Source organism: Papilio machaon, chromosome 15 (assembly GCF_912999745.1).
Source record: "Papilio machaon chromosome 15, ilPapMach1.1, whole genome shotgun sequence".
Lineage (NCBI taxonomy): Eukaryota > Metazoa > Arthropoda > Insecta > Lepidoptera > Papilionidae > Papilio > Papilio machaon.
The window spans coordinates 7,933,485-7,960,060 of NC_060000.1; the positions used below are offsets into that span (position 1 = coordinate 7,933,485).

Consider the following 26,576-nt stretch of genomic DNA (forward strand, 5'->3'; position numbering starts at 1 on the left):
TTATGTTCTACAACTGTGACAAATTTAATCAAGATCCGTTGAGTCGTTCCGGAGATACCTTGTAACAAACATCCATACATCTAAATTTCGCATTTATGTCGGATTACAAGGTACTTATATTAAATCCGATAGTTAAAAAATAGTTCGGCACTGTTCTACAAAACGTTTGTCGGATTAACGCGGGTCTACTTTATAAGGAACTTCTCATGTATCCCTGTTTAAAGTGCAATGTTTGCTGAACACTGATCATAGCAAGTGATAAAGTTATACATCAGTTAATATTGCAATACGGCAGAAAGACAATAACCAAATAACGTGTCTCATATTCACGTATGTCGATTGGATCAAAATATATCAGTTAGTAGCTGTGCCAAATATCATCAAGATTCGTGCAACCGTTCCGGAGATACTTCAAACAAACATCCATCCATACACATAAACTTTTGCTTTTATAATATTAGTAAGATTAAGAAATTTTAGGAAGTAGATTTTATAGTAATAATTATAATTTAGTAGCCGAAAGAAAGAGATAGGTATAATTCGTGCATAAGTTGTCATAACGTTTAAAAATTTAAGATGAAGTTAGGCAACATATTTTACACTTGCGAAAAAGAGAACAAATAATATTTGTTTGCATGCAAAAAGTACAAAATGTCATGATTCAGAATCAATTAAAGTTTTACTAACACTCAAAGGTTAAGTTTCAAATCATAGACAAACCATGAAAGGGCATGTCAAACAAACTCTATGGTTCCCTGTACTCTATAATTACAAGTTTTCGGTTTAAATATCAACAACAAGAACGAATCGATATATAATAACAAATTAGAGAGGGCAGCACTGACTGACAGACAGTGGGGGGGGGGGGGGGGGGGCGGTGTCATGGAACCACTATGAGGGCAACATACCGCGACTGCGCTTGAACTGCGCCCCCTGGCGGCGGTTGTGGTTGGCTCTTGAGGACTTGTGCTTTTCCTTGCGCTCCCTGTTGGCCAGCACCTCCTTGTCCTGTCCCTGGCCCTTCGCCCTGCCCACCACGTCTGTGTTGCTGTAGTCACCAATATTACTTTACATTTAGCACTCAGAATTGTTTAACTTATTTAAACAGGTACTTAGTATACATATTTTTTCAACAGTAATTCTAGTGCAATTTCTCACCGCGGTGGTTGTGGGCGTGTCCCCCTGCCGGCCCCGCCCCTCCTCGCCTGGTACCCCGCCTCCCTGCGCGCGCGCACCTCCTCCGGGTTCACACAGAAGTCCAGTCTGTTCCTGCTCGCGCTCGCTGCCTCTTGCTCCTTCTGAGTCACCTCCTCCTCTTCTTCCTCCGATTCAGTCTGTGAAACATCATTTATCAATTACAAAAAATCTAAATAACCACGAAAATTTTATTTCGAGAGCAAGAAAGCAGTAAATATAAATGTACCTCAGGTCGTTGTGCGAGTACGCGAGGTGTGACAAATGGACGGCGCGCCTCGTCCGGGTCCGCGTCCGGCACCTCCGCCTCCGCCTCCACATCGTATGTGTCGTCGTACTCGTCCGAGTACATCGCCACATCATCGCACACAATACTGACGGAATATCATATCAACGTAAAAGTATTACACAAAAAAAAACGTGAATTCAGCATGACAAAATAACCAGTTAAGTGAAAATAAATATGGATAGCTTAAGTTACCATTAACAGAGTTTGTATGTATAGAGGCACAATGGTTTACTTACTTGTATTTGCTGTAGATATCCTGTCGACTCTTGACATCAGTCTTGTCGTCGAGCATGTGCGCGAGGTCGCGGTACTTGTGCCGACGTTTGCCAACATGCACTCGGCTGAGGTCCACGTCGTCACGTGTCATTATGTCAAACTCGTCACCATCGAACACGTTCAGTCTCTGGATGCCCGTCTCCAGGAACTTCTGGTCCACCACGTCCTCAGGGATTATTGGCAGAGATCGATCTAGTGCTGGGAAAATTGTTTATTTTCAAAGCAGATATTACTTTCTATAATTCTTATTTAAAGAAGTAAATAAATGGTGTGATGACTGTGAAACTATATTCAATATCTTGTATATGCAATTTTTTTTAATAAATAAAATTTGTATACCTCTTAAAGGCTCTGCTAAATTGTCTTCCAAAAGACTGTTAATAACTCTCTCAGCATTAAAACCGTAATGTTGCAAGCATTTTAATATAAATCCATCTCCTAAATGTGGCAGAATATCTTTCACTTCGCTAATCAACGACTCCTCTCTTATATTATTTGGTATTTCGTTGTCTGTGGCCGGTCCGGGTTGCGCATCGTCTATGGTCCCAAGATGGCCGTTTGTCAAAGTGCTCGCGTTATTGGTCAATATGTCGTCAGGTAAAGGCTCTTCTAAGTTAGAATATATAGCTTGTAATATAAAATCAGTTTTCACTGTATCACTGGTACTTAGCTAAGAAATTATGACTTACTCGTTTTGAAATAACATTAGGAAAATATTCATAAATTTTTCCAGTATTTTCTCTTATTTTAATTGCTTTTTTTAATGCTTTTTTGTTTGTTATAAATAGAAAAGTAATAGGAGGCGTGTTAATTAAAGGATACATGTCGGGGTAGGCCTGGCGGAGCACCTCGAGGTCGTCGTGCAGCGGGTAGCAGAGATGGTAGTCCCGGATGAGCAGCTTCTCCGACAGCGCGTCCAGCACCAGCGACAGGAAGTCCTCCACGTGGCCCGATATACTGCCTCTGAGAATATACCTCTGTTGTATTAAATTAAAAAGATTGGTTCTTTTATGCCGAAACCCACAAATGTAGAATGCTCTTAAATATTAAAAGTAAAGCGATTGTTAATCAGTTTTGTAGTGGCATAGACAAAAAAAGAAAGTAAAAAAGGAAAAACTCACTCTCCACTAAATATATTGTTCTTGTAAACAGCCAGCATCTCTCTGAGTATGTCAATGAGCTCAGCGCGCGCTAGCTCCAGGTGAGCCTCCGCTTGCCCCGCCCCCTGCCCTGTCTGTCCCGCCCCCTGCCCTGTCTGTCCCGCCCCCGGCCCCGTGTGCTCCGCCCCCGGCCCCGCCTCCCCCAGCCGCTCGTACAGCTTTGGGATACCGTATTCGTACAGCTGGACTATACTGGAACATTAGCTAACTGTATTCTTATAGTTGACTGTTTTTCAATTACAGACTATATAATTAAATACGAAAAACAGTAAAACAGACATTTAGCAAGAAGTTAGTTGAAAAATACGTGGATTTTTAATGTTAAAACATCAGTGAGTTTTTTTTTACAGAAAAAGGGGGACAAACGAGTATTGAATCACCTACTATTAGTTGATCCGACGTCCATGGACATCAGCAATAAAATTTTCATTAGTATAATTATGTCTTGTTGAATTTGACTCACCTTAAAATTAAGTTAGTTTTCCTATAAATGTCCACCGCCTTGGGATACGTCTCAATAAATATCCTGAGAGTTACAGCGGTGTCCAGTATATGTATGACGAGGTCTTGAAGGACGTCAAACGTCAGCTTGTCTTTAGCGCTACTTGAGGGCCGCCTAATTTCGCTGAAGCCTTTGAAAGTTTCGGGAAGGTTAAGCGGTTCATCACTATCGTAGTCTTTATTTACTTGTAGTATTATGAATTTGAAAGCCTTGAAAATGTATCATCAAAAAAATATATTAATAAAATTTTAAGTAAAGTGATTTGGTATTAAAAAAATACCTAACAATGATTAGTACCTATATTTTAAAGACATTGTTAGTTTAATATTAAAATATTTGAAGAATTTGGTTTAGATTTTGCTCGGAAAATTACTTATGCAACATTGGTTTAAAAAATATTGGTAACAAGAACACAACAGATCCCAGTTAAATGTTATTTAACTTTGACTACTTTTTAATCTTAAATTTAACTTTGCTCTTATGTAATCCCCTTTACTTATTACAAGCATACAAAAGGCAAGTATTTTAAGTATTATTAAGTTTTGTTACCTCTTTTACAAATGCTATAGCCGCAGCCGTGTCCCTTTCGTACTGCGGCTGCAGTCTGAACACAGCATCCAGTAGTCGGGCCACATGCTGTGCATTGTCAACTCCATATGTCAAACATATATCCCATATCACTGGCACTGTGAATATAAATCTGTCGTATATCAAGGTACCCATATACTCCTTGCTCATCCAACATATCTGAAATGTGAGAGAGATATGTGTTTTGACTGTTTCATCAATGCAAACTTTTAATTTAAAAAATAAAACAACAGCAATTTGTACATACTACATACCTTACTTTCTTTATTAGTGATTAATCTGCTAAAAATAATAAGAACCAGTCTTCTGATTTCCTCGTATAGTTTCTGTACATCTTTCTTTTCATGTGGAGGCATGTACGGTGGACTGGCCTCTTGTAGAAAAGAAACTAATGCATCCATACAACTTGTATGATATAATACTGTGCTCCAAAACCTGGAAATAAATAAAACATTACTTATATTACTAGAGTAAAAATGTTGCCCCTATATTTCGTTCCAAGTCTACTAAGGAGATGTGTTGCCAGATTCAATAGTAAATTAACAAAATTAATAAAATGTACTATTAATGTGTAATTAAAAAATCTATACCTATGATGTGGCAGTGCTAGCAAACACTTCAGATCTGCTAAATATATTTCCATCTTCATAATCCAAGCATCAACAGCTCCTAATACAATATTGCTACCAGCAGGTGGTCGTTCATACAGAGGAAATTTTCTGTTTGCCACCCAATATGGATCCTAAAACATTTTATTCATTCCATTTTATTTCTCTTTTTCACCATTCTATTTATTAATGATTAAGCATTAGTCTAATGCTCCTAGAACACCGGTAACTTGGCCCAGACATTTTACAATTGTGTTTATGCCAATTAGATTAAAATTTTAAAGTTGAATAGGCCTTAGATTTAAATTTACTATGATATTTGTATATTAAATATCTTTTTAGGGATATGAAAGATAAAGGTGAAAAACCAGAGACTAAGTCTTTAATAAAATAAACAACAATACAAAAATTCGTATGAAATATGTAACTTGTGAATAGAACTTACCAAAGCTTTAATGTTTTGTACAACACCGTCGTTAGAAACAGACAGTGTTAACTTCTCTACAGGTAAATTGTTTGGGTTCTGAAAACATTACAAACATACATATATAATATACCTAATGACTAACTTTTATAACACGCTTTTGATTTTATAAATTGAAAACAATTCAAGTTGAATTTAATTCATTAATTTTTGGACACTTACAACAAATTCGACACACTTGTTTGTCATCTTTTTACTAAAATCTTCTGAATTAATCTATATATTAGGCTAAAGTTAAATAAATTCCAGTTGCAAGCAAATTTATAGCTTACGACAGCAATTTCAAGTACGGACAAGTACTTCTCATACATGACATTGACGTTGACATTTTGGAAGACAGCTGATTATGAATGACACAATGCGTAAATATATAAAACGGGAACTTTTACATGATAGAGATTGTATTAATTTTCATAAGTTACGTAAACTGATTTCCCCTACCACAAACTGACACAATGATAAACGCTGGCATTATGTAAATATTTTACAAACTTAAAATGTATTATAAGAAAATCATTTGATTTTGAATTTTCAAATGGAATCTATACTCGAATGTAGCAACATCCCTTGAATGTCATTTTTTAAAATTACTTTTAAAGATTTTTTTCAGGCTAAAGGACACCGATATCCAATGCCTTAATAAATTTAAAAAAAAAAAACAACACAAACAAAAACAAGCCAACCGATGAACGGTGATGTCAATTTGAATTTATTCTTGGTTTCTTGCAATTTTTCTTGCAAGTTTTTAATAAGCTTTTTGCCTGCAAAACTAGAACGATTATTAATTTTATAGAAAGAAGGAACCTTCGTTGTTTTAACAATATCCTTCTAGGCATTGGACTTCAAGTATATTTTGTGAAATGATCAGTTGTAATAATGAAAAAATTCGGTACTGACCCTAAAGTTAAGAAAACACTTGTTAGAAACTATGAAGAAAAAGCAAAAAGCTGCTCTCGCAATCATGAACAGAAAGTCAATTCGAATGCTATACCAAAACAAAATCTACGTAACAGACATACACAAAACGAGAATGAACTCGGTCAACCTTCTTTATGTTCTAGTGAAGTTTTAGCTAATTATTTGACGGATGTGACAAAAAATCTGCCGCTTCCTCAATATATCGAAGACAATAATATTGATAAAGAACAAATAAACGCCAAAGTGAGTCTCTAGTCAGATTTTTTTATTTACTATTAATGATTTTCAACATTCAAAGTTGAGCTTTTAACATTCATCTCCACAATAAAATCTAATAAAAGTAAACAATAAGTTTATGTCTGTTTTTAATTTTAAGTTTTCTGATGTTAGACATAAACTTAAAGATCCTTTGCTTGTAAAGTTTGTTTTCTGACTTATATTCTCTTTTCACCTTTGTATTTAAAGTTGAATGTTATAGCTTGATGAAACATTTAAGTTAATTAAAATGATTAAGGTCTGGTTTTTAATTGTTGCACTTTTTCAATGTATATAAATATTATGTGTAATTTCAGATGACCAAGAAGTTAAATATTCATTTTAATGAAAAACTGTACAAGAATTTAGTAGAGTTAAATGTAAATGCTGAAGTTCATAAAACAAGAAAGGACAGAAAGCCTCTGAGAGCATCGACTAAGAGAGACCTCGAACCAAATATTGAAGATTTCTGTCAAGATGAAAAAGAAAAAGATCTTCTGCCTGCAATTCCTGTTCCTCCTTGTAAATTTAAACCTGTTAAGAAGGTTGAGAATGGGCAGTTACATAAATTGATTGCTTCTTTTGAAAAATTATGACAAATATATAATTCTGGTCTTTTACTTGGTTGTTTCAAATTTATCATGGTTAAATACAAAAATGATAGGTACAAAAAATACAACATCTAAGGATAACTATGCGATGATGTTATCATGATAAATATTATAATATTAAACTTGTTGGTTCATACACATTTTCACAATTAAAATAAATTATGGTTCATTACACTATTACAGTATATGTCAAAATATAAAATTACTAATAGGAGTTTTCTACAATTGAGTTTTGTACTTCGGTAATAAAATGTATTTATACATAGCAACATTAGCGAATTGTTACGATAAATTACCATTTCCTACTTGCCCGTGAAATATAAAATCCCGTAAATTGAGATTATGTGAAATTTGTGAACGCGTCGCTGCCGCCGCCGGCTCGCTCGCTCTCGCTCTTTGAGAAGGAGATGTGAATATACCCGTCTCTTCCATCATCTTCAATTTGCCAATAATTTTGTTTCACACAGCTGTTTCAGTCATTTTCTGACACTTGACTGTAGTGGTCGTGTTCTCGGTCCCAGAAGAAATTAAATTGTTAACTACATTTTTTTCAATTGAAACTGAAACAAAGTCACCATGGCTGAAACAGAAATAATATCTAATAGTGAGAGTAACGATCAATTTTTTGAGGGCGTGGAAAAGTTAATAGAAATATGGTTTACGCCGGCTAAACAAGCAGATTTAAGGAAAATTACACGGTAAGTGAAAAATGTACGATTTGCACCCTTCGGTTTTACACTCTTACCTACAATACCTTTTTAATTTCAAAAATACTATAGTTCTTTAAGATATATCAATTTGATATTAACTTGTCTTCATGGTTCAGAGAGAGCAAAACTTTTTATTGACATAAGGATTATTGTTTCTATCCGCATAGTAATAAGACGATGTTATAGTGTTTATCGATGTAGAGATGATGGCGATGGAAGGTTCTCGAATCAGCTGTTCGGCGTGGTAGGCATGTCTAGCGTAGCGGAGTCACCGGCGCGGTGCCCGGCTTCGCCCGGGCTCGCTGGTTGGTTGGGAGACGCCGCTGCGAAGAAGTCCCGTCGCTAAAATGGGACACGTGATTGAATCCTAAGAATCATACAGTAAAATATGTACATATGATTTTCATTGTATTGCTTCAATTTCTGCTTATATAAGTATGGTAAGGGACAATAAGGCGATTCGACTCAATTTTCACAGTCGTTTATTTAATTTCCTTTTGAGTTTATATCAATTGCATTAATTATTGGTACATAATCAGGTTTATATAAAATAAATTGTAGAAATTTTAATTTCAATTTAGTTGTGTTCATTGATAATGACTTGATATGCAATATTTTTTGTAATTTATCAAACCACCTGAGAGTGTGCTTTACTTTTACGGTTTATTAATTAATTTTTATCAGAGAAATAAAATTAAATGGGCCTGTAGCTTTGCTAAAGGGTATTTAAATATATATTACATAACCTCATTTGCTCAAAAATTTGAGGTTGTTTGGTTAAATTGCTTCCTTGGAATCGGTACATCAAAAAACTTGTAATTATATGGCAGATTGGAAAGTTTCTGAACCTGTTTCGTCTCCCTCCATGTAACAGGTTTTTGGCAAACTTAATGCAACCCGATTGTTTAAAAGTTTGAGGTGCAACTTATCTAGGATTATACTTTCAATATTTAATAGATATAATCAATTAAAAATAGTGACATATTTGTATTGTGTTTGAGAAAAAATTTCTATAACAAAATATAAAATTACTTGGCAATTATTCTTGGTTCTCTACAAATAAAAATAAATTTTAAACTTTACTAGCTGTTGGTTGTAACTTCCTCAATGTGAAAAAAATAAGACTTCTACTTCGACAGAAACCAGCTAATTTTCATTAAAAGCCTCTTCAGAATTGGTCAGGCTTTTAGTAGATTACCCCGAACAATCATGGTTTTGTTGAGACAAATTTTTAAAAATTGGTTTTTAAAAATACCTCAAACACATTATACATACGAAATATGATTTTTTTACACACAAACATTCCAATATTATTTATCTGTATAGATTGATATCTCATTTTAAATAATATTAACTATTTTCAGTTTTTAAAACAGAGTAATTTTTCTTGTTGCAGTCAACAATGGGAAAAGGTGCTCAAGATAGTCCGTTGTGAGATCATATCTTTCACGAAGAGCGAGCAAGTCGACGCATACGTACTTAGGTAAGTGCATCACCACTTGTAAAAATATATAGAATAATGTCAAATTTATTCCTAGTTATTTTGTTGAGATACTTAACATTTACAGTGGAGGACGTTTATTTCCTACCCATTTTGGTAAATGTCATTTGACGCTCGCAAAACAATTATGTCTAAAACTTATACCAACATAATACATGTTAAATTACATATATATAGGTCTTATGTGACAGTTTGCTATGATATTTTGATACCAAGTGTGGAGCGAATTTAATTATTTGACGGTACAGTCAATTGACACGTGTTTGAGACGGACATGGTATCCATTGATTTTAAATGAAACTATTGAAAAGTTTGATGCTTGTGTCCGAAGCTACTCGGAACATTTATATATTCAGTTGTCTCGACGTCATGTACGTAAATTTTAATAAAGACCGCTACACACCTACAGATTTTATTGCACGGATAAAATTAATAATTTTTTATTGGATAAAAGATGACGTTTAAATATGTACACTATCTGTCCGCGATTTCGTTTGTGTTCACTTAATTAATGATAATCAATTGAACAAAGTGTTTAATATCTTTCGGGAACACTTTTCTATGAAAAAGCCTGTAGCCTGTTCTTTTCCTGATCGTAATCTGTCTCTGTTCTACAATTCAGATCTGTTGTCGTTTTGGAGTTACCCGGTAACATGGCATATCGTATTTAATATTTATTGCAGTATGACTGTATTTCTTTAGGTGTTTCATATCGATTCTTATTTCATCGTTTGCGGCACTCGTGCAGTCTTGTGTGAGGTGCGTTAGCGTAGTATTTTGAATCAAATCTATTTTAATTTTGAATCGTGGTAAATGAAATCATAATGAAGCAAATATTAATAAAACTTAAAAATAGAATTGTTATGTCGCGTCGTCGTCGCTAATAAATAATTTTATTATTACTTCTTATTAATAATATAAATGCGAATGTTTAGATGTATGTTTGTTAAAAGGTATCTCCTGAACAGCTCAACGGATTTGGATGCTATTTGACATGGATATAGAAAATAGTCTAAAACACATAGGCTACTAATTAAGTTAAATTAGTGTTAATATTACTTATTTTATGTAAAATAATGTTTTCTTCACAGTATTAATTTATTGATTACTATCTGATTTATTTATTTACTGAAGATTCGTGTTTAAAAAATTTAAATAAATGCGCTTTTTTTGTAACAAAAGCATAACATCACACTCATATTATGCATACTTAATGCAAATAATAAAAGGGGTCATAGTTTCGAGTTCAGAGAACCTTCTCGAATAAACTTTTTATGTTTTCTACGTCAATGTTATTAATAGATATGTTAATTCGAAATTAAAAAAAGATCCATCTGTAGCAAAAGGTCGTCTTCTCACAGATATGTTGATAAGTTGTCGTCACGACGTCGCATCATGATGTTATCTCCGTTAATTAGAACTGGGGATTAATTGATCTAAGTACACATGTACTACCGGCTAACAAACTTAGCCATGTTGATCCTCGGATACTTCTACACTAACATATTCCATACGATATCTGTAAAATATAATTTCGAAAAAACATCGAAGACAAATCGTTAGTGCAGCTTCTAAGACCAATGTCGTCTCGCAAATTAAATCAAGAACGGTTATTTTGGCGACCGTTTTTTTGTACAATTAGCAGTCAGTTTTATTTTAAAATTTCCCTCTTTTAATCTGAAAGATATGACTTCTGGCCGCCACTGATTACGCCACGTGTCCACTGATAAGGAATTAGTAACCCTTTATCTCTGACTGTCAAAGGTTATCACTAGATGTAGTAAACTACGCTGAACGCCTCAACCATAGATAGATGGTCGTATTACCGCTGTTGCTAACTGCTGTCAGAACATCAAATTGATAAGTTACGTGAGGTCAACGATTGGACCGTGATCCTTGTTGCGATAAATTGTCAATTTTAATAAGACCTGCAAAATTATCAATAGTTCTTGACATTCCGGGCCTTAATTTGTCAGTGATTTTAATTATACAGTTGATGGCTCCATCAACTGTATAATTTGTCTTGTTTGTCATTAATTTTGATGTTAATAGTGTATAACGACTACTTTATGTTGTACTAAATTCGTTTGTTAAAACATACGCAATTTTTTACACGGAAGCAGAACAGTGAAGTTTTGCAGTACTGCTAATTGGTTTGAAAGCAGATGCTGAGACTACTGCGCTTCTTTACTGTGCTGTCATCGTGGAAAACTATCGTAAAGCATTTTTATAACCGTCAACCGCGAGTGGTGAGTACAAGTGCCCTCCCGTCTGATACATGCACTTGTCTATTTATGTAGCGCTAAAAATACGAGTCTTGTGTATACTCATCATTGTCGAACTCGTGTCTCACATATACTTTGTTGACACAACACATGGTAATATTTTTACTAACTACTGTCTAAAAGTCTAGTTTAATGAATATAGCTAGCCAAGTTATTTGGCTCTTGATTCTTGTAAAATACATTTAATATAGAGGCTTCGCCTGTGCCGATAGCAGTTATGATCAAACTGATTACTTCATGGAAATCTCGGTACGAACCGGCCGCTACTTTTTTGACATACGTCAAGTTTTTGTCTGGCGGTTATATTTTTGGGGAACCTGTTTTAAAGCATTTAAACTTCGAAATTGAGTTAAACAGGAGTTTTGGAAAATTTTCTCCAACATTTTACATTGAATAATTTGGTAGTTACATAAAAATCAATAAAAATATCAGATAGCGATTGTTAGTATAGTTAATTATTACCTTACATAATAATGTTATCACCTCTCTGTCTACGCTGTGTGTGGAAAATTCGTCAGGATGACGCGCGTTACGTGACGCATGACGTGTGATGACGTCACCTCGCTGGCACCTTGCCAACTACACCTACAACCTACAGATAGTGAAAGCTAATGTAGAGTGTTTTAATGACTTTCAGGGAAGCTTTGACAGTGTCTATGCAGTGACCGTTGAAACAGAATCTGTTGTTAGTAAATATGTCTTTCCTTTGACGTGTTCGTTACAAATTTTTTAAGATATTTAAGAATGTAAAGAGATAATATTATGATTTAAAACTTTCTGTTGACACGTATAGACCACTGGTTCTATGTCCGTTGTCAAATTTCAGACGCCGTATAGTGTCACTGTATTAACATGACATAGAATGTTTGCCAAATTTGAAATTTTCCCGCTCTATTGTAAAATATTGTTAGAAATTAAATGAAATCATTGAAATAAAATATACATGTGCAGTAAGATTTTCTGCAACTCCACGGCTAGCGCTTATTTTACGTTTGGGCAGGACATGGATTCACTCGAGTCAATTCTAAGAAACCCAACATCATATATTATTATATATATACAAGCCGCATATAGGAATTATTTTAATTACTTTGTATATATTATAATAAAATCAATAATAATATTTGCATCTTAAATATCCTGAATACAACTAACGCAGACGAATCTAAAAGGAGGATGACCTTCAGACGTAAACCCGCAATGTGATATTTAGACGTATGACGTAAAACTAAATTTGATTTAAAAAAAAGTTACGTCTTTATTCGGACATACGTACAAGTATATAGAAGCTTTGACAAGACACAAGTTGGCACGGAGCGAATGGATTTGTTTGTTTGTAATGGACGTCTCTACTCGATTAGATAATAAAGTAGCTTCTTAGCTTTAGAAGTCTGCACATTTAGTTATACGAAAAAAAAAAATGATGTTAATAAAATATTGAAATAATTCAGATAATTTTACTTCGACTGAAACCATTCTTGAGCGCGTTCACATGGCTGTTGAAACTCTTGGGTAACTTCCGTCGGTAAGGGTAAACAGACGCGAACAAAACGCCTCACTCCACACCTCACACTACACCTCATGTCTCCTGTGAGAAGCGACTATAGAAACTGCCTCTTGTATTGTGTCGGCTGTCATTTGACGCTTTATCAATATGAACGGCAGCTTTCATGTGAGGCGTAAAATATAACGGCATTTTAGATTTCGTTGATGTTACGGTGGACACGACACGAGCTGGGGGCGTGACTACTACGCACACCGCTGTACGTACTTCGTCACACAACAGGCAAATATCCAAGTGAAATTTTATAATTATCATTTGGACATAGATAGTTCATAAAACTCACGTTATTCAAGCGTGCAACTGAAAACTCTCTTTATGAAATCGGAGATAATTTTTAAGCTTCTCAACCATTTAATGTTACTCGACTTATTCATATTTCGTGTGATTTCAGTATGATTAAAGTTTTAAAGTGAATGCACTGTCATCGTGTTGTTGCTTCTGCGTCCAGTAGACAGTCATCTTTTAAAAAAAACATTGTGATTAACATGTATTTCGAAAATAACTAGGTTATAAATATCTAGATGCGGGAATCGAACCTGCAAAAATAAACTGTAAAATCACGCTCGCGGTTATGTAGGTCAGCTTGGAAGATTAGTTTAATATTAGGTCAGACCTGTTACACACATCTCTAAACGAATGTTTGTAAATAACTGATCTAATGACAAACATGTTGTAAAAACGGCCGCGACCGCAAGCACGGCCAAGCTCGACCAGCGCGCCGTGGGAAATGTTGCTCGTGGCATCTTGTTATTGTCTTTAGATTACTTTTCCAGTAGTGTTAAGATAGACTGAGGACATAATGGGTTTCGTTCCGATTTTATTATTTTTGCGTTTTTAACCGAACACCTTATCATCTTTAAGTAATTTAATTAAATTGCAAGGCTGTCCCGGAATCTACAAAACTTAGCGACACAGTCAAAATTAAAAAAAAAAATAGTCCCCAGAAATAACCCTTTGGACGGTCCAAATCAATGTGATGCTCGAAACAAACCCGAGTAAAGATATAGTCAAAGAATAGATCGGCCTGACTTAAATCATTAAATTTTTATAGTGCGTGAAAGGAGTCAAGTCCAACTACCCACAAATTAAAACAATTCGACGGCCGCGAAGGTACTAGTATCAATTCAATAAGTTGTTGATAAACACTTCAGGGTGCACATGACGTCATACGCGGTTACGGTGCACCGGGATGAAGGTCACACACACAAGACGATAGGTATATTTCTACATGTACCAGTAGCACCACTTCGAAACTGGTTTGGAACTTTACAAAACTATCCAATTGGAAACTTGATCATATTTGTTGGTATAACGCTAATAGGAGGAGTGTACAAGCTAAATAAAAATAAATAATCATAAACAGAAATCTATACAAATAAGCAATTTTATGAGAAGATCATCTTACGTTATCATGATATGTCACGGCGACGATCGACATAGGGAGGCTATATTTACCGGTACTCGCGAACAAGCATCGTTTATACGTCTTGAGACGCCCCCACCCTGCTACCCTGCCGACCAGGGGGTGGGGCAGCCGGGTAAGGTCAAGGTGCAGGGCGCGCATGCTCAGTGCACTCGTCGTAATCGCTGTTCTTATCTTTTACAGGGAATAATATGTATATGATTGTGGTCGTTTTGTTAATATAAGGTATAAAAAGGTTCACGTGTTTTTTTAATTATTAAATATTTTCATTTATCTTTCAGAAAATATGCTTAAATTCGCAAATGTCAAATTACGTTGCGCTGAAAACTAACCAAATTATTAAAATTGGCTATTCAATATTTGGTTTTGAAATGACATATTCGTACAGATTGATTTATGAACATATTGTAATCTATGTTTTGGTTTAACTCTTAACGAAACTTGTTTAATTTACGTAACCGGTTTGCTTTATCTTAATTTTTTTATGAAGCCATGTCATTCATAAGTAATTAAACCGATTTATTTCTATTCGCTTGTTAACGCTTGTTATAATTACTATAAAGCTTCTCTGTTTTGTAGTTTAAGAAAAAAATAAAGATTATATGATCTTTGATACTGGGGCTAAATACACACATTTGTTCTGCTCTTTTCTATGTAACTGTACTGACAAAATCACTTTAGAACATAAGTCCACCTGGCCATATTTAGATTTCTATTATTCTAACAACAAGATACCTCTCTATAGTTGCAGTAGACGTGCCCCTGATTACTTTAAATGGGATAATAAAAAAATGTCCGTCGTCGGCGTGGGCGTGCAAAAAGCATGGCCTTCGGTCACAACCTGACAAACCAAGCGAGCAATAAACACGATGATTGGCCTTAGCAAACGATCTCCAAGGCCGATCTCTCACTGTGTTATGTAATACTAGTGCCTCGACCGCGGACCGGACCATTGTCAAACATAACCGTCTCTACAAACATACGAATGCGTTCTTTAGTTACACAATTCTTTGTTTTTGAAAAAGGCAATTTTGTGCTGTCGGTATTAAAGTTTGAATATTAACTTATACCTATAAATAATTTTTTTATCATGTACGCCGTAATTTTACTTTCCAATGATATCCTTGTGGCTAGGAAAAAGAACTGCAGTGTGGTTATGTTTGATATAAAGTTACCATTGCGACTTGAACATCTGTACACGTGAGATATATTTATGATGCTTCATAATGGAATAGAGTTATATTGGGAAATGTTTGTTTGCCAACACGTCGCATTAGATGTAACTGTTTGGGTACGCTCTCTTCCGCACATGGAATCACGCTCTAAATATGTGATACATTTTCATTGTGGACTTTTTCTATTCCGTCCCCACTGAGGGGCTCAGAGCCTACCCTAAGTTATAGTGATGAGCCATAGTCAACCACGCTGGCCAAGTACGGGTTGGTTTACTAACGTCTAAAATGGAGAAAATCTTGTCAAAGGTTGTTTCGAAAAGTAAAAGTTAAGTTTTTAAGTTACATCTGTTATCAGCCGCTATCGTTTAAGACAATTTATTTAAACATCTCGCTACATACGTATCTATACATTTTGCATTTATAATATTTTGACAATGATTTTATTTAAAAACAAACAATAGCTATGTCATTTAAGTTTGTTAAATTTGATGTTGGGATGTTTATGCAATTGCGTCGCGCCTAAAAAATAAAACCATTCAAATACAGTCCAAAAACCGAAGTTTTTAAATTAAATGTGGAATATAACTGCTACGTAAAACGCAATAAAAAACCGCGACATGCAAATTGAATGCTTTTAATAGTTGAAGCAATATTCTATATAATATGTCAATTTATATCGTTTGCAAAGTACTCATGGGCTGATGAGCGCAGTCCAGGAGAAGCTTACAGACTGTAGGCAGCTGCATACGGTGGCCGGTGAGAGGAAGAGGGGGGGTGAGCCCTCTATCGATCGGCACCTGCGCCGTGCAGCAGCACCCATCCCCCTCGCACCCGTGTCCCTGCCGCCCCCTGCCAGCTCCGCTTCTCTACTTCTGTTTACAGATTGTTAAAATATTATAAATGCGAATGTTTAGATGGCTCAATGGATCTTGATGAAATTTTGCGCAGATGTAGAACATAGTCTGGAAGAACACATAGGCTACTTATTAAGTTATTTTAATTTTGCGCGGACGAAGTCACGGGCGACTGCTAGTTTGTATATATTTTTAAATTTTCAGCAAGTGACGCCTTTATGTTTCACGTAGACTCAGCGTGTTACTGTTACGACACAAGTTGAAAATGTGCATTCGAAGCCGTAAAATGTAGCCATTTATTATTTACATTATATTACAATATATTGTAGAATGGCGACATCTAAAAAAGAATCGATGTATGTTTCTTTACCATAACCTAGAAGATATTTGTTTTTTATCATAAACTATTTGCATAGTACAAATTATAAAGTGACAGTATTGTCGAGTACTATTGTCGTTAGAGTTCATCGCCTATTACATTGTAAATCAATAAAATACAAAGTTTTACCAAATTGTTATCTATTTTATATGTACGAGGTACGAGCAGGGGAGTGTCGGCACCCTTTGCATCCTGGTCCAGAACCTTTCCACCGCCATTACACCTGGCTGCGCCTGTTGCTCGGCGACCCCTCTCCCCTCCACAGTACATGCACCTCATCTGCACCACGCCCATAATCACATTTAAGCAAGATAAGGTAATGCTTGTATAACATAAATTACACAAAGATTAATGTTCTATTAGATCGCTCGTGATTTTATTATGTACTAGCTGTCGCCCGCGACTCCGTCCGCGCGGAATTAGAAAAAAACTTAATAAGTAGCTTATGTGTTCTTCCAGACTATGTTCTACATCTGTACCAAATCAAGACCCGTTGAGCCGCTCTGGAGATACCTCCAAACAAACATCCACATCCATCTAAACATTCGCATTTATAATATTACTAGCTGTCGCCCGCGACTCCGTCCGCGCGCAGTTAAAAAAAATTTAATTGGGGTATGAAAAATTGATAAAAATAAATGTAGCTTATATGGCACGTTCGTAGATTTACCATAGCAGCGCCATCTATTGATTACTTACTCAACCCAGTCGAAAGGTATCGACATCTGTTAGAATCATTTGGAGTTAACAGATAATTGTGACTGTCAAATAATAACAGACAAATAATTAGCAATAAATTAAAATTGCGACTATAATTTGAGATTTAAACTATCCTATCTCTCAAGTTGGATCGAACTGCACATGGTGTGCGAATTTTATTATAATCGGTTAAGTGGTTTAGGAGTCCATTGAGGACAAACATTGTGACACGAGATTTATATATATTAAGATTATAGTAAGATTTTGTTGCAAATTTAACCAAAACAACATCTAGATTACAATGTTCTTGACGTATGTTTTATCTAGTCTCTACACACGGGACTTGAATCTTAGTGTAAGGATCATATTATGTTCAAAGTCCCGTCTTCGGTCTTTTGAATTCGAATGGTATATCATGTCTGTCTCAAGGTGGTGCCAATGTGCTTGAGATAGCCTGCGCCTAATTCCGCGTCTCTATCAAAATATCCGTGTTACCGACCCGCATAATGGGGCCAAATATACATACTTAGATAATTACTGTCCTTGGCTACGCAAACTGATTTCTTTATTTATAAAACAAATAGCACAATTTAACTTTGTCGACCATGATAGTAAGGCAGTCCATAATTTTAATATACCTGAGTGTTATTGTGTGGGAAATTAATTTTGTTAAGTCTTATAAATTAAAAATGTATTATAACATTTAAATGTATTAGATTCTGTTTTATGTAAGCGTCTATGGAAAGGGTAAGTGGATTTGATGGAGAAGGGTCCCCTTCTCATCCTTTCCATTTAATGGTGGGTAGGAAAAGACGAAACGTTGAATAGCTTCCACTTCACACCTGTCTTGTGTGTGGTCGTGGTATTACATCGTTCGAGCTGGCCAATTCGTACGATAGATGTTGCTGGCGTCTACTATCGTCAATAAAATTTTCTTTTTAATAGGTTCGCGATGAGAAGTGTGAAAGATGCGTGCAGTTTGTGGTAATTCCTGTAGCCGTGTGAACTCTAAATGTTACTGTATTGAGGTCAATCGATAAGGCGTTTGCTTTGTTATCACACTTCGTGTTAGTACTGGCTACTAATGTGTACTGAACATGACTACTTAACTATGCTTCATTTATGACCATTTAAACTTAATCACTGAGGAATAAGATTGATTTTAGAAAAAAAATGTTAATTTTGAGCCTGAAGTAAAGTTAACTAAATATGTTGTTTTCATATCCTAGCGTTCCTTCTCTAATCTTGACAGACATTTAACAAATTCATAGATGAATGTTAATTGAAAAGTTTGTTATGATTTCTTGCGGATGTATAATAAAAAAGGAAGTAGGTAACGTTTGCTTTGATTTCAGAAGGACTAATGATCTTTATTATACATAGAATAAATTCTACGAACACTCGCTTGTTCTATCTCTGCGTATTTTGTCTACATTGTAACACAACATCCGTGTATAGTTGAACATTCAAATCTTTAGCCTACAAGCGAGTTGTACGCAGCCTTGTTACTAAAATTATACAAATCTTCTTTGTCTATTTAATTATTTCTGTTCTTTTTATGTTAAGAATACATAATCTTTTAGTGATAACATAATGGTGATAAGGTTCCTGTAGTCAAGCGCTGGTTTATCCATTGTAAAATGTTTGTTTGTTGCAGTGAGAGCAGCATGTTTGTGTCGCGTCGGCGCTGGATCCTGAAGACATGCGGTACAACGACGCCGCTGCGATGCGTGCGCGCCGTGCTAGCCCTGGCGCGAGACACCGCCGGGCACGCGCGCGTTCACAACGTCTTCTACTCGCGCAGGGAGTTCGCACGCCCGCACGCGCAGCTCACCCCGCACGATAACTTTGACTCCGAGGTCTGTTTCTATCTGTCTCACCTCTTACAATACAGTACACCCTTATACCTCCGTGGCCCGTGGACCAATTAACGACCCTGAGTGTGGTAGTAAATAACGAAAACCACTGTTGCATCACCTAAGGGACGATTGCAACTACTGCATCATAATTCATAGAGTAAATTGGGTGTTTGTAATTTTTGACAATGATTATGCTACTAAACTGTAGGATTTTAACATTTACAATTAAACAAAAAATCATTTTTTCGTATTACAGTGACTATCCATTCTTCAATTTATTCATCTATATATTAGGTCCTTACATATGAAATTGGCGTTTTTCGTACTGGCCACTTTAATCACGAATTTCTCCTCTTTGGTAAGGAATTCCAAATTCAAATTTGTACAGCTATAGACTCATGTATTTGTGGTTCGATGACCGTCATTCATTTGTTTTTTTTCTTCTGTTTTTTTCTGTTTGCGTCACTCATTTTACAAAATGGAAAACTTAAAATATCGCATTATTTACGAGTACGAGTTCCGCCGTGGCACTAGTGCTGCGGAAACGACTCGAAGGGTGAATGATGTGTATGGCGGTCGTGTTGCAAAAGAAAACACAGTTCGTTTTTGGTTCCAACGTTTTCGTTCTGGAAATTTCGATCTGCAGAACAAGCCCCGTGGACGGCCTGAGACTCAAGTTGATAATGAAGAGTTGAAGGCTATTGTGGAAGCGGATCCATTGCAAACCACGTCCGAGTTAGCTGCAGGCTGCGATGTTAGTGATAAAACTGTTTTAATTCACTTGAAGCAAATTGGGAAGATTAAAAAGCTTGAAAGGTGGGTACCTCACGAATTGACTGAAGCAAACCGGCAAACGCGCGTCGACTGTTGCGTTACATTACTAAACCGGCACAATAATGAAGGTATTTTAAACCGAATCATTACCTGTGATGAAAAATGGGTCCTTTACGATAATCGGAAGCGCTCAGCGCAATGGTTGGATCCTGTCCAGCCAGCCAAATCCTGCCCCAAGCGAAAATTAACCCCAAAAAAGTTACTTGTAAGCGTTTGGTGGGCTAGTGCCGGTATTGTTCATTACAGTTTTCTCAAATCTGGCCAGACTATTACGGCTGATGTCTATTGTCAGCAATTGCAAACCATGATGGAAAAGCTAGCGGCTAAACAACCTAGGCTGGTCAATCGCTCCACGCCACTGCTGCTTCACGACAACGCTAGACCACACACTGCGTAACAGACGGCTACTAAATTAGAAGAGCTTCAATTGGAAAGTCTAAGACATCCTTCGTATTCCCCGGACCTTGCTCCAACAGATTACCATTTTTTTCGAAATTTGGATAACTTCTTGCAAGGGAAAAAATTCAACTCCGATGGGGCAGTCCAAATCGTCTTCAAAGATTTTATTGATTCCCGTCCGACTGGTTTTTTTAGTAAAGGGATCAATGAACTACCTATGAGATGGCAAAAGTGCATAGAAAATAATGGTTCATACTTTGATTAATTAAATATAATATATTAAAAAATATTCGACTTCTTGTTCCTCCCATACAAAACGCCAATTTCATATGTAAGGACCTAATATATAAAAGAAAGTCGTGTTAGTTACACTATTTATAACTCAAGATCGGTCGAACTGATTTAGCTGAAAATTGATGGGGAGGTAGCTGAGAACCAGGAAACGGACATAGGATAATTTTTACCCCGTTTTCTATTTTTTATTCTGCGCGGACGGAGTCGCGGGTAAAAGCTAGTCTTCAATGTTAAGGAACATCTCTCAATGGTAATTTACGTTTATCAAGTTGCTTTCGTCACAAGTCGTTAAGATAACGCAGAGTAGCTATTTTAAACTTTTGAGAAGTATAAGTATAATTGTTATCACAATGGACACGTTTGTTATCAGGAGTCGCACTAGGAAGCTGGGTCCAGTCGCTCCTGACAAAGTTCACATTATCTAATGTTCCGCATATCTCAATTCTCATATTCGTATCTCTTCTGCGTAAAATATTATCTTAAAGAAGGTCCAGTAATAATGTGATAAACTTTGATAATTATTATTTCGATTGAACTTAGTAAATAGTCTTTTGGGAATCAAAGTTTTTCACAATTATGACGTAACCTAGCTAAGATTTAAAACCGTGTATTGTCAGATTTAATTGTCATCTTACTTATAAATGCGAAAGTTTAGATGGATAGATGTATGGATAGACGTTATTAGAAGGTATATCAACTGCTATCAATTATATTTGGCTCCATACCATGTTGAACATAGTCTGAAAGTCGCGGGCGACATCTATCTTATTTAAAAGAAAGTCGTGTTAGTTACACTATTTATAACTCAAGAACGGCTAAATCGATTTGACTGAAAATTGGTGGGCAGGTAGCTTAGAACCAGGAGACGGACATAGGATAATTTTTACCCCGTTTCCTATTTTTTATTCCGCGCGGACGGAGTCGCGGGTAAAAGCTAGTATAGTATAATTTCTTCTACTCTTTACGGGCTCATTATATTAAAATGACATTTATCTCTTATTATGCACATAATTAACTAGTTAACTACAATATTGTCAGTGTAAGAGATAAGGGCTGCAGACACTTCACTGTGTGTCAAACGTGTTAGTCATGCGTATGCACTAGAAGCTTGCTCGTGTAACTGATACCCTTTGGCATGTCATGTCTACAGGTTGCCGGCTTCAATACTCTGTGGTGAATCAATATATATACAGGCTCGAGGGTTCGATTCTCAGTTTTACAAGATGTTGGTTAATCATAATTTTACATGAGTCTTTCTCTTTCTCTTCCTGCAAAGCAAATTGGTTTTCATTTAATGGTAGATTAACTTAATGGAGTGTGGTTTTAAATGAATGATCTTGTGTTTTGCTTAAGATAATAGTTTTATTACGTCGATTTAATCCAAAGAAGTATCTCTTATTAATATGTACAAATACGTATAATTTATGATAATACTATGAAATTCTGATTCATTTTTAAAACTTTCAAATGCAAATGTCAAAATTTAAATGTTCAAATGACAACAAAGGCCTTCGCCATTGGCTTTGAATTACCGTTACCATGACAACCATCCTTTACTGCTATTGGCTTTCAATTTTTGTCCTTTTTCTAAAAAAACTTTTTTGTCAATTTTACTTACCTCCTAAGTTTAAAAATATAAAGCTTAAAGTGTGTCGCAAGTGCCATAATTGCAATCCTTCGTTATGAAGAAGTGTTTGTTTACGCCTTATTATATTAGTAAAGATATTTGGCCGAGTAAATAAAATAAATAGATAATTTGTATAATGTACTCTTGTCATGTCTGGTCAGGTTTACACGCGCTATGTCCATAACTATAGATGTATTATGTGAATAGCGCGGGCTATCTCGAATACATATCACTAAATATACATATTACTTCCTTTTCTGTTTAATTACATGTTATGTTAAACAGATTAATGTAATTAATCATAGAACAATGTGTGTAAGCGTATAGAGAGGTCATTCATACAAACGTCGAGCAACTCGCAGCGCGTTGTCCGACACGTGCTTTGATAAATACTATCACTAGCCGTAAACATCGAACACTGCTCACTTTTTAAAACAAATGTGTATTTATGAACCTTTAACAAAAAATAGTTTTTTTTATTGAAAGGATAATTTCTTTAGATGTGGTACAAAATCCTCACTTCTAAAAACAACAGTGGTATATAATAATATTATGAATGCGAATGTTTAGATGGATGTATGGATATCTGTTTAAAGGTATCTTCAGAAAGGCTCAACGGATCTTGATGAAATTTGGCACAGATGTAGAACATTGTTTGGAAAAACACATAGACTACTTATTACGTTTATTTTTAATTCTGCGCGGACAGAGTAGCGGGCGATAGCTAGTTAAATTATAAATTTCCAAGTACCACTAAACAAATTTATACACGCGTATACGATAAACGACCTTAATTCATTATGTTTATGTACTTTGAGGCCTCAAAGACCCTGCTTTTGTTCCCTCGAACATTAAATCTTAACCAAGTACCTATGATTAATGATAATGCATTTTTACGAGGAACGTTCATTCATTTCTAATAATGTTTTGCAAATAATCAATTGTGATAATTTACGTGAACCCATTTGTTACTAACTGCAATATGTTAAGTACCTTTATATATCTTAATCATTTAAATAACGTAAAAGAACAAACAAACATCACTAGAGATCTTACGATATATTTACGATGATTTTTATCAGTGTTTGAGGTAATTTTATTGCTTTGTAAATATTACTGCGGAGGTTGTTAAAGATGCGAAAAGTTTTTGTAATTTGCAATTCTACTGGAAATTAAATAAAGAATAACTTCTCACGTCTTCAAAATTGATTATTTTCTGATATATTACATTTTAAACATTAATCAAACAGTATGTGATGTTAATGTTTGCAGGTGGAATTGCTGGACTCGTTCTTCGGCGACGGTCGCGCGTACATCATGGGTCCCGAGAAGGACTGCTGGTATCTCTACACGCTGCTGCCGCTTGAAGGTTAGCTGTACATACTTCTTTGCAATATACTGCTGTATTTATTTATCAGTCATCTCAAATAATATATTATGTATCATATAATTATAGTTAAAATAGAACTTTATAGAACTTTATAGAAAAAGTAAAAACATTCACTTTAAAATTAATGTATTTTTCTTCATGTAAAAATACAAAACAGCAATTAATTTCACCGAATAGCGGATAGCGTGAGATCAATGGTTTATCGCGCGCCCGCCGCTGACGATGTCGCCGTACTCGTGTGACACACTCGTGTAATTGTTCATTTTATATTCTTAACCTCGTGTATTACGCAACATTGTACATATTTGCAACATCGCAACAAATATCACCAAAATAATCCCCAGACAAGTATTTTGCAGATTTCCACTTACTAAATGATATCATGGTTAAGGTTCGTTCATACTATTAAAGCATTAAAATATATTGCAAGTTTCTGATCAGAAATAATCTACGCTATAGTATTAAGTGAGCTTTTAAAAATATGTTTATTTTTCTATTTGATTTATTAATTTAATTGAAAGTCGTTCAGTGCTATTACAATTTACATACATTTAAAACGAACCCGCAGGTGTCATGTTAAAAATGTGATTGTATGTGTGGGCGCAGGCACTGTGGCGGCGCTGGAGAAGGAGCACCGCGAGGCGAGCGAGGTGAGCGCGGGGTGTGCCGGCTGCGAGCCTGACCAGACCATTGAGATACTCATGTCTGATCTAGACCCCGCTGTCATGAACATCTTCACACGAGCCCACAGCGCCTCCGCACACCACGCCACCAAGGTACACCCCCCCCCCACACTATCTAACCCGTATGTACCCATAACCCATAAGATATTCAATCCTATATCTATGCAGACATCAATCAATTCTTCTTCTTGAGGTGCCTCTCCGACTAGCGAAGGTTGGCGGTCAGTTCTCCATATTTCTGTTTATCAATCAATTAAAGTTCCTAATTTACTGTTAAAATTAAATGTCTATATTTTTTGAAGTGTATGATGAGGGTTAATAAATATTTGTGTTATTTCCAGGAGTCGGGTATAGATAAAATAATCCCGGGCATGGTGATAGACGACTACCTGTTTGATCCCTGCGGGTACTCCATGAACGGAGTCGCCAAAGATGTGAGTACCTACATCATTACTTTAAATGGTTCACTGTATTTTAAATAATTCGCGTGTGAAATGGCATTGAATGTGTTGTGTTTTTATGAATTAATTTTATATAAAATATATATAATTAGTGATTTATATATGTTATATAACTTTGTACATCGGCATACAATCAGAGAGAAAGCGACATACCATCTGTAAGTCTTACGCATGTTATTTACGAACAAGTGTCGATCATCACATATGAGTGTTTTTATAATATGTACAGATCTTTATCATTTGCTTTTTATGTAATGTGTTTCTTATTTCTTTGCTGCTTGTTCATTTATCATTATCAGTACATTAAAAAGGCTTTGAAATTTCATAAATTATATAGAATCAAGTTACATAGTTTATTAAAATTGCTTCGTCTCGAGTCATCCGCGATACATTGACTATAGTGTAAATAGCACGCTCCGGCACGTGATCTGTGTGTGTTAGATGTATGTGATACAATGTGATGTAATGTGATGTAACGTGATGCAGGGCTGCTACATGACGATCCACATAACTCCGGAGCGGTCCTGCTCGTACGTCTCCTTCGAGTCCAACGTGCCCGTGTCCAGCTACGACGAGGTGGTGGCGCGAGTGCTGCACGCCTTCCGCCCCGGCCGCTTCGTGCTCACCGTGTTCGCCACACCGGTACGTCTCCTCCTCCGTCTGCTGCACCCTCCCCTCCCCTGCCCCGCACTGCAGTGTGTCACGTGTGCGTGTGCGCAGGACGCGGCCGGCAGCGCGGCGCCGCGCCAGCTGAAGAGCTTCTCCTCGCTGTGCGGCTACGAGCAGAAGGAGGCGCAGTACTGCCGCTTCTCCGGCTACGAGCTGCACTACGCGCTCTACGCCAAGTTCCCGAGCTGAGGCCGCGCGCCCGCCCCCTGCTGCGCCGCGCCGCTGCTGCACCGCCTGGCGCGTGCGCTGCGCCCCCTGCTGGCGCGCACCCGCCACGCGCACCCCCCGCACTGACCCCCCGCGCCACCCCCCGCGCCACACCCCGCGCCGCCACACTCGATATACAGATTTATTATAATTATGTTGTGATGTAACTGTTCCATTCCAATAAACGTGATCCTCGAGTGATATCGGTATCGTAGAGCTTAGCGACGGCGCCCGCGTCGCCGGGTCGGAGCCCCCCGTAACCCCCCGCCGCCGCCCGGCGTCGACGACAAATGTATTAGTTAAGTAGAAAGTTACAGACGTTCAGAACGACAGTAGTCTTTCGTCTCTCGCTGTGTTGATGTTATTGGTGTCGATATTAGATTTTATAGAGCGCGTGGCGCGACCTCGCCGCAGTACTCGTCCTCGTCGTCGTCCTCGTCGTCAGGGGAGTCCCTAGTTATCATAGGAAGCGATTCTATCGAGATTCTCTGGTAGAAGTTTATCGGTGTTAAGAGAGGTGACCGGAGTGCGAGCAGTGCGCGCGCAGGCGGGGCGCGGCGCTAGTGTTGCGGCCACCCCCCCCCCCCCCCCCGCGCACTCGCCCCGGAGATATACAATCAAATAAATGATTTCTTTCATCATCTGACTTTTATTTCAATGTCCAACATATTTTATAGT

The 26,576-nt window shown here is 36.7% G+C and overlaps 3 protein-coding genes across 3 annotated transcripts; 2 read left to right on the forward strand and 1 right to left on the reverse strand.

The window, feature by feature from the left end:
* Positions 1-862: 862 nt before the first annotated feature.
* LOC106713122 (activating signal cointegrator 1 complex subunit 2) lies at positions 863-5,432 on the reverse strand. The gene is made up of 13 exons (XM_045681224.1): positions 5,264-5,432; positions 5,063-5,140; positions 4,600-4,751; positions 4,264-4,444; positions 3,971-4,168; positions 3,383-3,630; positions 2,881-3,111; positions 2,582-2,722; positions 2,099-2,418; positions 1,720-1,957; positions 1,424-1,568; positions 1,159-1,334; positions 863-1,048 (listed from the first exon to the last, which is right to left on the reverse strand). The coding sequence occupies exons 1-13, from the start codon at positions 5,288-5,290 to the stop codon at positions 892-894; spliced, it is 2,292 nt and encodes a 763-aa protein (XP_045537180.1). The 5' UTR covers positions 5,291-5,432; the 3' UTR covers positions 863-891.
* Positions 5,433-5,746: 314 nt separating this feature from the next.
* On the forward strand, positions 5,747-6,880 carry LOC106713209. Its single transcript, XM_014505935.2, has 2 exons — positions 5,747-6,262; positions 6,592-6,880. Exons 1-2 carry the CDS (start codon positions 5,978-5,980, stop codon positions 6,868-6,870), a joined length of 564 nt encoding a protein of 187 aa, XP_014361421.2. The 5' UTR covers positions 5,747-5,977; the 3' UTR covers positions 6,871-6,880.
* Positions 6,881-7,182: 302 nt separating this feature from the next.
* Positions 7,183-25,920, forward strand: LOC106713251 (S-adenosylmethionine decarboxylase proenzyme). Its single transcript, XM_014506007.2, has 8 exons — positions 7,183-7,583; positions 8,992-9,078; positions 19,133-19,334; positions 23,761-23,857; positions 24,485-24,654; positions 24,903-24,995; positions 25,509-25,664; positions 25,743-25,920. Exons 1-8 carry the CDS (start codon positions 7,462-7,464, stop codon positions 25,878-25,880), a joined length of 1,065 nt encoding a protein of 354 aa, XP_014361493.2. The 5' UTR covers positions 7,183-7,461; the 3' UTR covers positions 25,881-25,920.
* Positions 25,921-26,576: the final 656 nt, after the last annotated feature.